This window comes from Triticum urartu, chromosome 6 (assembly GCF_003073215.2).
Source record: "Triticum urartu cultivar G1812 chromosome 6, Tu2.1, whole genome shotgun sequence".
In the NCBI taxonomy this organism is placed as follows: Eukaryota; Viridiplantae; Streptophyta; class Magnoliopsida; order Poales; family Poaceae; genus Triticum; species Triticum urartu.
In genome coordinates this window covers 375,213,389-375,223,037 of record NC_053027.1, presented here as the reverse complement: position 1 = coordinate 375,223,037, position 9,649 = coordinate 375,213,389, and the positions used below count along the sequence as shown (strand labels likewise).

At 43.6% G+C, this 9,649-nt stretch overlaps 1 protein-coding gene across 1 annotated transcript; it reads left to right on the top strand.

Moving 5' to 3' along the window:
- The first annotated feature begins 341 nt into the window (after positions 1-341).
- LOC125513566 (mediator of RNA polymerase II transcription subunit 33A-like) lies at positions 342-8,684 on the top strand. Its single transcript, XM_048678696.1, has 12 exons — positions 342-741; positions 821-934; positions 1,061-1,414; positions 2,079-2,395; positions 2,918-3,009; positions 3,097-3,421; positions 3,848-4,055; positions 4,332-4,446; positions 5,046-5,213; positions 6,056-6,731; positions 6,837-7,043; positions 7,202-8,684. The coding sequence occupies exons 1-12, from the start codon at positions 440-442 to the stop codon at positions 8,299-8,301; spliced, it is 3,978 nt and encodes a 1,325-aa protein (XP_048534653.1). The 5' UTR covers positions 342-439; the 3' UTR covers positions 8,302-8,684.
- Positions 8,685-9,649: the final 965 nt, after the last annotated feature.

Here is a 9,649-nt window from a genome sequence, read left to right as displayed (position 1 = left end):
TCACATGCTTTTTTTTTCATTTATTGTTTGCCACATTATCTATTTTATCTAGATATTTGTGTGCGGTGTGCCGACACTGACGCCACGGACGTTTTACCCAATTTCTCTTCCTCTAATGATAATTCCGGGGTCTTTTTTACCATAAAAAAGAAGACACAGAGGACAATTCGTCTCATCGCCTGGGCCCGAGAATGGCCAGGCATTCCGTTGGAAAGTCAATCCCGTCTCGCACGGCACGACTGCGACCGAGGGCGACGGGACGGAGATCCGACGGCCCCATCCCAAAATAGAACGATCCGACGGCCCAGATCCCCCCCATCCTGTCCCCCGCCTCATAAACCACCTTCTTCCCCCCTTCCATGAGAGAGAGGGAGAGGGAAGGCGAAATCGAGACGCGAAATCCCAAACCCAAACCCTCGGCGACGTCGCCCGCGAGCGAATGGGGGCGGCGGAGGCGCCGACCCTGGCCGGGGCCGGGGGCGAGCTGCTGGAGCGGAGGGTGATGGCGGCGGTCAAGGCGTCGGAGGCGCGCGGGGACCCGCCGCTGCTGCGGGCGGTGGAGATCTCGCGCCTCGTCGCCGGGGAGCCGGGGGCCGGGGTCCCCAGCGCGGACCTCGCCGGGATCCTCGTCTCCAACCTCTGCTTCGCGCACAACTCGCCCTCGCTCTGGAAGCTGCTCGACCAGGCCATGTCGTCCCGCCTCCTCTGCCCGCTCCACGTCCTCGCGCTCCTCACCGCCAGGTCCGTGCCAGTGCCCGCCCGTTTTACCTGCCCTTTTGAAGGATATGCGAGAGTGACTCTCTGGCGGTGGTTTTTGCAGGGTTCTGCCGCAGCGTCGGGCGCAGCCGGAGGCGTACCGGCTGTACCTGGAGCTGCTGAAGGGCAACGTCACGTCTTCCTCGCTGTCTCTCCTGGCCGGGCCTAATCGTGACAAGTAAGGGTTCAGCTATGCAATGTTTGAACGGGAAGCCCGGTTCAGATTTCTGCTATCAGTGATCTGTATGTATGCTGCTTGCTAGTTGCTGCTCAGTTGCTCATACATGGTTACTTTGGCTCCCAGGATAACGAAATCCATCGACGCTGCTCTGCAACTGTCTAAAACCTACGGGGTTGCTGGAACGGACTTTGGGCATGTTGTCATCCTGTTTGTGTTGATTGTGATCACCAAACTGATCGACTCCGTGCTGGAGGATTGCGGTATTTCATCTGGAACGACTCTGGAGCAGGAGAGTGTATATCCCAATGAAGGGCCACAGCCCATGGACATGGATGTCAAGGGGGTCTCCGCTGTGAAGCAAAATGAGCAGCGTGAACAGCTACGTCGAAAGAACACCGTCATGGCTTTGGAAGTGTTGCATATGATGGCCGCTGATAGGAAGATTCAAGCATTTCTGCGCTTGATATGCCTTAACATGTATGTCTTGAACAAACTTATTAACATGTCAACTTTGTAGATATTCATACCCATGGGCATTCAGTTTTGCCTGCAGCCAATCATCATATTTTGACACCTGTTACCTTGTTGGGTTACCATGTGAGGATAAGGGGATGATTAGGTCTTCTTTTACAATCAAATATAACAAACAGAGTAGGCACAAGTATTATAATTAACCATAGTAATTATGTCAAGGTAAAGCTGCATTTCTGTAGGTTGTTCCGACTCCTTTTCCACTTTGCACAGATAGTGACTACTCAAATGTTAACTTACTGCTCCATTAGCTATTCCTTTTTTATTTCCAATTTGTGAACATGCTCTAAAGAACTAGCCATGGGCAGGGGTGCGTGGACGTTAGCTATCCACGTGCCAGAGCTATGACTAGGTTTCGAGATCTTATGGGTTGCAACTCTAGCCTACCCCAACTTGTTTGGGACTGAAAGGCTTTGTTGCTGTCGTTTCTGTAAACATGCTCCATTATTATGTGTTAAGAATGTAAGACTTTTCTTATATATAAATTCACATCACCTTGCCTAACAACTACACCAAAAAACAACTTGTCAGTCAATTTATTCTTTGGTGTAGCTAAGAATCAACATTACAATTGGCTAGTTTGTGCTAATTAGACAATTTTCTAGGTTAGGCCTGACAAATTCAGTGCTCTGAGCCAGAGGCTGACACTGATTGAAGCTCACAAGATGGCACTCGAGAGATTATTGCCTACTAGTCATAAAATTGATGATCTGGTGATGTATATCTGGAGAGTGAGCAATCTAGATTACCAACCAAACAACAAACGGCTTGTGGGTGTTCTTGGTAACTTGAGATCCAGCAATTCCATGCTGGGCCAACTTACAGGAGCTGGGAGAGCTGCCTGTTGGATTATATTTGATATTTACATGGAGAATGCAATGGATGGGAGGCATCTAGGCGGTATATCTGCTATCGAGATTATAAAAGGTACTCCCACACGATCAGCTTATATTGACTTGAATTATTTCACCTTTTTATGGCCCTGTTTGGTTCGGCTGTGGATTTCTAAAAGCAGCTGCGAAAAATCTGCTGTGAAAAAACAGCTGTGGAAAATCTGATGTGAAAAAAATGTAGTCATTTGGCAAACCAGCCGATACAGCTTTTTCAGATTTTGGCCCGCAGCGAAATCAGATTTTGGAAAGCACGTCCTGGGCTGCTTCAGCTTTTGGTTTAGATTTTGGCAGCGGATTTCTGGAATCGGATTCTGCTGGGTTCGCCCTTTGGTTCAGATTCTGGTGCGCGGCAACGGAATCCGTCGATAAAAGCTGAACCAAACAGGGCCTATCTGTGTTAGACTGTTAGTGTCTGAAGATCTTTTTACATATCTGCGCTGTCGTCTTTATATAGTAACCGACAGTGTGAATTTTGATCATAATGTTTAGATCTTCCAATTTTATTATAGGTGTGGCATGGTTTTCATTGACTAATACCATATTTGCCTTGATTCAGAAATGTCCAAGACAGCCCAAGCAATTAATGAGGCAAGTTGGCAGGAAACTTTTAAAGCTCTTTGGATTTCTGCCCTTCGTCTTGTACAACGGGTAATAAACATTTCCTTTGATGTATTATCATGGGTGAAATCATATCACTTAGTTCTTTGTGGCCTCACACGCTAATGTCGTTGCTAGGCTAGAGAACCTCTAGAGGGTCCAATTCCTCATCTAGACACAAGATTATGCATGCTATTAGCTCTTATTCCACTAGCGATTGCTGCAATTCTCAAGGAAGAAACTGATGCATGTGGAGCTGAAGGAAACAAAAGTCTGCCCCGAAGACTAGGACTTGTATCTTCTCTTCAGGATTTGGTGCAATATTCAGGACTTCTTGTACCACCTTCATCGTTGGTGAATGTGGCCAATGCTGCGGCTTCAAAAGCTGCAATATTTAGGGCCAACTGTAAGGTTGGTGGCAACCCTGGCATGATTGGCCAGAGTGACTCTTCGACGAAAGCTGGTACCTGTACCTTTTCTTATTATGCTTGATGGTTGTTACAGTTCAATAATATTCACTGAGGTTACTATTTGTGACAACTTTTGTGTATATGCAATCTGTCTTGGCATTTCTGAAAAATGTTGCTTGTGAGTATTTGTGATTTTTCCTGTTAGGCATATTTTTCCTGTACTTCTTTTAACAATGTCATGTCCTTCTATTATAGTTCAATCTAAGTAGAGTATTATATTTGTGCTAGCAATTTGGTCATGTTTTGTAAACTAAACTGACTTCTGACTGCTTAGTGGATCCTGGTAGTATTCTGTTTTATTATTTAGTTGCTAGCTGTTCTTTGATTTTATATTTTCATACTGTTGCACTAATACTTTGAAAACATATTTATCTCTGGTTGTCTTAGCTTTTAACCCCCTACTACCTATATTTTTTCAGTTGGAAACATGCTACATCTTATAGTTGAAGCCTGTATTTCGAGGAATTTGATCGACACAACTGCTTACTTGTGGCCTGGTTATGTTGTACTACCGGGGCATTCGAAGGATACATCTTTACCCCAGGAATCACCATGGGTAAACTTCATGCAAGGAGCTCCACTATCTGATCCACTGAAAAATGCTCTCATTGCTACTCCTGCTTCAAGGTATATGGAGCTAAATCTGGAACCAAAATAGAACTTTTAGAGGCGAGCATTGAATTGAACAGTTTTTTCCCACTCCACCGAGTATTTTAAAGCAGTTTTCTTTCTGTATTGCATCTTTGACAAAGCGAAGTTAAAACACATTTCTTGAATATTATTCTACCAGCCATTAGTTTCTTTGTTCATTATACTTCTCAATTCACCCCAGCACTTCCCTGGTCCTACTTATCTGTATATCATGTTAGTTCTTTGATTTGTAGTTCTGTTTTGTCTATTCAGTGTTGCGGAACTGGATAAACTGTACCACATCGCATTGAATGGTTCAGAACAAGAAAAGTCAGCTGCAGCTAAAATTGTGTGCGGTGCATCACTTGTGCGTGGGTGGAATATTCAGGTAATTTACTTTTATTTATTGTTAAGAGTTTCCAACATGCTTACATTTTGCCAATTTGCCATGAAAAATTACAAGTTCATAATAACTAATCAAAATTCTTTAAGGTCTTATGAAAATATTTAGTGTTTTTTGACGAGTTGATCTCCACAACAGTATACGGAGTAATATTGAGTTGACTTGTCCATGCTTTCCAAATCCACTATTTACTTTATGCTGATTCTGGTAAAAATCATATCTTAGTATCAGTGATTGTTCATTAGCGTTAAGCAAAGAGTTCAGAAAATGGCCCCAAACTTCATGGCTCTAGTACATATTTCTTTGCTGTATTAGAAAAAGCAAGGCTAGCCTATATTTCTCAATATAGGACAAGTTTATGTTTTCAGCGTAGAAATATTCTGAACTGCACATTTTCTAATTTGCTACGTTGTTGAAGCTTTTTGTTACTTACTAGATACATCCGTTTGAGTGTCATCTAATTCCGGACGGGGGGAGTAGTTTTCTGGGTCTATTCTTGTGAGCACATGGAAATGGGTCTGAAAATTCTATCTGGCAACTTTTCCTTTAAAACATCTTATTTATATTCTACATGTTTTCTTCAGGAACATGTTGTCCGCATGGTGGTCAAGTTATTGTCGCCTCCTTTGCCCTCAGATTCTTCATTACAGGGGAGCATGAGCCACTACCTTAGTCAGAAGTCTACCTTAAATGCAATCTTACTTGGTGTCTCATATGTCGATGCTGTCCACATCTTTTCTTTATATGGAATGGTAAGCAATGCACTGTCTGCTTGACTGTAATATTCTTGCAACAATCCATTGTTAACATATGAAATTGGTGGCGGAGTCTGTATTTTCTGTCCAGAGCGCATCATAAAAATATGTTCTTTTTTTGTTTGTCTTGAAAGTAGAAAAAGAAGCGAGTTCATCAGTAGTCAGAAGGGCAATTTGCTGGTGCCCAGGGGAACTGGCATCTCCATTTGCTAAAGCCTAACTACATTGTTTAGCAAATTCCAAAAGCTTGAACAATGCCTCAGTGTCACATTTTGTCACTGATATAAAAAAGAAGACAAGTTTACCATTATAGTGCATGTGGATATAAATTAATGTCCGCATGCAATATCTTGGTTCCTGTTCTTGTGTCATTTTCAAAGTTGGCACCTCATATGCTTATCAGCCCTTCTTTAAGATGCATTGATGGCAAATCCATGTTCTTACCACTTTTCTGGCATATCTGTTCTAAGACTTGATGGCTGCAGTTGCTCTGTAGGTTTTGAGATGCACCACATAAATTTGTGTGCCTCTGGATTAGTTTCTTGATGTATATTGTTATGGCCATACCCCACTATGTACTAAAGCTTTAATATTGGTACGCTACTGTCTGCACTGTGATAACCCATAATGCTGCATTCTACTCCCTCCATAAAGAAATATAAGAGTGTTTAGATCACTAAAGTAGTGATCTAAACGCTCTTATATTTCTTTACTGAGGGAGTATCAAATAGATAGATAGCTACTTTTTCACTTTTCATGTGCTCTAGAATAATGTTGTCTGCAGTCTATATGTTTGTGCTGTTTGTTAGTTCACAATATAATAACCTTTTGTCATACAGGTTCCAGATGTTGCCGCAGCTTTAATGCCACTCTGTGAAGCTTTTGGGTCAATGCCACCCCCATCTAACCACAGGTCTACCATTGTTGATGAAACGTCGGTTTACTCGGTCTTCTCTTGTGCATTTCTTTGTCTTCTCCGGTTGTGGAAATTTTACAAACCCCCTCAAGAGTATTGTCTTGCTGGCCGTGGAGGCTCGGTAAGGTTGGAACTTACCCTGGACTATTTGGTGTTAATGCACAATAGCCGTATTGAGTTCCCAAATTCATCTGCTACTAGTACTAACTCTGGCAGCAGTACGGGCTCGTTCGATGAGGTCCCAACCCAACCAATTTATATTGACTCCTTCCCCAAGCTAAGGGCTTGGTACATTCAGAATCAAGCTTGCATAGCCTCTACTCTTTCTGGACTTGGCAATACAAATCCTGTCCATCAAGTTGCAAACAAAATTTTGAGTATGATTTGCCGGAAAATTACTAAAAGCGGGGTAGTATCTGGTAATCTTTCATCTGCTTCCAGTAGCAGTGTCAGTGGTTCCTCTCTAAGTACATCTGACGATTCTTACCAAAGGCCGACACTTCCAGCATGGGAATTTCTAGAAGCAGTTCCTTATGTTCTTGAAGCTGTTCTTACAGCTTGTTCTCACGGGAGGATTTCCAGCCGAGACATGACTACCAGTGAGCAACCTCCTTGCTTCCATTTTAATATATTATATTGATTTTCCAGTCCTATGGGGATATGTCTTAATCTCATTCATGTGTTAATGTGCCGTTGCATTGCAGGTTTAAGGGATCTAGTGGACTTCTTACCAGCTTCTCTTGCTGCAATTGTTAGCTACTTCTCAGCAGAAATTACACGAGGAATATGGAAAGCTGTGCCTATGAACGGAACTGAATGGCCCAGCCCTGGTGCTGCTCTTCACTCCATTGAAGATGAAGTAAAGGAAATCCTTGCATCTGCTGGTGTTCAGATTCACAGCTGCTATCCACGTACAACCTGCTTCCTATTCTTATGCATCAATTTAGTTGCATTAGTTCATACTATGTGTGATAACCTTCAGGTTTTCAGCACCATCATTGCAGAAAATTTGCCCCAATATCTTTATTGCTCTATGTGCTTATAGAAATTTTTCATTTTACTCTTGCAGGTGGTGTGCCGCCAATGCTTCCTTTACCAATGGCTGCACTTGTCAGCTTGACAATTACGTTTAAGCTGGATAGGAGTCTCGACTACATTCACGGGATCATTGGTCAGGCACTGGAGAACTGTGCAGGGGGTAGTTCCTGGCCAAGCATGCCCATCATAGGGGCCTTGTGGACACAGAAAGTGCGAAGGTGGCATGATTTTATTGTCCTCTCATGTATTCGGTCTCCGTTTGGCAGAGACAAAGATGCGGTAGCACAGCTCATCCAAGGTTGCTTCTCATCCTTTCTGCGCTCATCCCCATCCAGTGGGTCTGATATTACTGCAAGCCGTGGAGTTGGAGCTTTAATGGGAGAGTCAATCACAGGCCACCAAGGTCTTCATTTTCCCATGGCCCCTGGATTCATCTACCTGAGAACTTGTCGAACATTCCATGATACTTACTTTGTGAGCGAGATGATCCTCAGGCAAGTGATTGATTGTTCCCACAAACTTGCAAATGGATGGTCTTCCAATGGGCCTCCACATTTAAAATCAGGTCGACCGCCACTGTCTGGTGCTGCATCCATGGCTTCTCAGGTTGCCATGCTTGGTGCGGGGCTGCTGTGTGTTGCAGGGGGCCCTCTCCTGGTCCAGGTGCTATATGAGGAGACCTTGCCGACGCTACTGCTATCAGCTCAGGAACAGATGTTGGAAGACCCTGGACCAGTGGCCAGCACACTTCAAGGTTATGCCATGGCCAACATGCTTTTTTTCTGTGGGAGTCTACTCTGGGGCTCAGAAAAGACTTCTCCCATCATGAAACTGTCATTCCTCTCGAGAAGACCGCGAGTGGTGGGCACCCACATGGATTTCATCGCTGGTGTTCTGGATGGGCACATCCTGCTGGGGTGCGACCCAGGCACGTGGAAGGCGTATGTATCGTGCTTTGTATTCCTCGTGGTGAAGTTTGTCCCGACATGGCTACGGGACATAAAACTGGACACGCTGAAGAAGATTGCTGCGGGGCTTCGAAGTTGGCAGGAGCACGATCTTGCCCTATCACTACTCGAGCGAGGAGGACCAAAGGCAATCTCTGCTGTAGTTGAAACCTTGCTACAGTGATCTTGCCTTGTGTAATTTTTTGCCCCCAACCTAACTTGTAGGAGCCATTGCAGTCTCAAAGCCTGAATTCCGGCTGGTGAGCCATCAGGCCAGCAAATAGTCGTGTTCATCTGTGGAGTAGTGTCAGGTCATCTCGTATGGTCTCTTTGCTGGATGTTTTACTGAAGCATGTAAGTTCAAATTCTCAGAGCCGACGACAAGTATCCTGGGTAAAGTACCCCAGCTATAATAACATGTGTAATATAACATGGGGCACTGTACGTCTACAATTAATTAGCCCCTCCTTTTAGAAGAAAATTTGGCCCTCTTGGAGGCTTAGATTTCCAGTTTGCCTGCGAATTTTGGTAGGTCGGCTATGGAGGCTCTGAATCTTTGCGATATCATAGTGGTATGGAATCTCTGTTCAACAACATTGTACTCCCTCTGTCTGGAAAAACTTGTCCCTCAAATGGATGTATATCTAGCACAAAGTTAGTGCTAGATACATCCATTTGAGAGACAAGCCTGAGACAAGTTTTTTCGACAGAGGGAGTACTGTTTTAGGTTTTGACATCTGACTGTTTTCCCATTCTTATATGTTATCTCCTTATAATATGTTATTTACAACGTTAACGTAGTGTTATTCATGAGAATAATACTCTGAGTTCTCACTCGGAGAAAAAGAGTTGATGAATTTTGAGCACTGAATTTGGGGATGCAATCTATTTTCCAGTGTTGAATTATATAAATGTAACGAGACAGTTCTTCATGTAAGCCATGTGGCAAAAATGTTCGAATTTTGTATTACTTTTAAAATGTTCGAACCTGGTATTACTTTGCGTCGTCAACATAATCCTATATCGACGAGGATACCCACGAGTGGTTTGTGACTTTGTGAGCAAGTTTTAAGACCCCACGGAACGGATAGTCATTTTGCTAGCTTTCATAAGGAGCAAGAACCGCCAAATGTGTTTCTAACAAAAAAGAAGTGCCAAATGTGAATGCAACCACTTCCGTGAAAGCAATTTTGAAGAGAACAAAGGATTTTGGCATCAAGGAAGGCGATTTATTGGTGGAAGGGGGAAAAACAAAATCAAAGGTCTACCAAAAAAGTAGAAAAATCTTTACATATTGGAATAGAAAAATCTGAAACACACCGAGGAAAGAAATGGAGGGCATCCAGAGTTCCAGAGAGATGAGCAATTTCACGTCAGCAATGGACCGGCGGTGATGGGCGCTTTTACCATTGGCGATGAGCAATTTCAATTGTTTGTGATGAACAAATCCATAGTACCGGGGAGGGGGAGGGGCGCAAAGCATTTTGTACTCGTATCAATGATATGCTTTGTGAGAAGCAAGGAGCACTACG

Bases quoted from the DNA above. Each gene is read 5' to 3' on its own strand.
- LOC125513566 (XM_048678696.1), top strand. From the start codon at position 440: ATGGGGGCGGCGGAGGCGCCGACCCTGGCCGGGGCCGGGGGCGAGCTG. The intron at 3,010-3,096 runs GTAATAAACATT...TGTCGTTGCTAG, and splicing joins CCCTTCGTCTTGTACAACGG to GCTAGAGAACCTCTAGAGGG. The intron at 4,447-5,045 runs GTAATTTACTTT...TGTTTTCTTCAG, and splicing joins TGCGTGGGTGGAATATTCAG to GAACATGTTGTCCGCATGGT.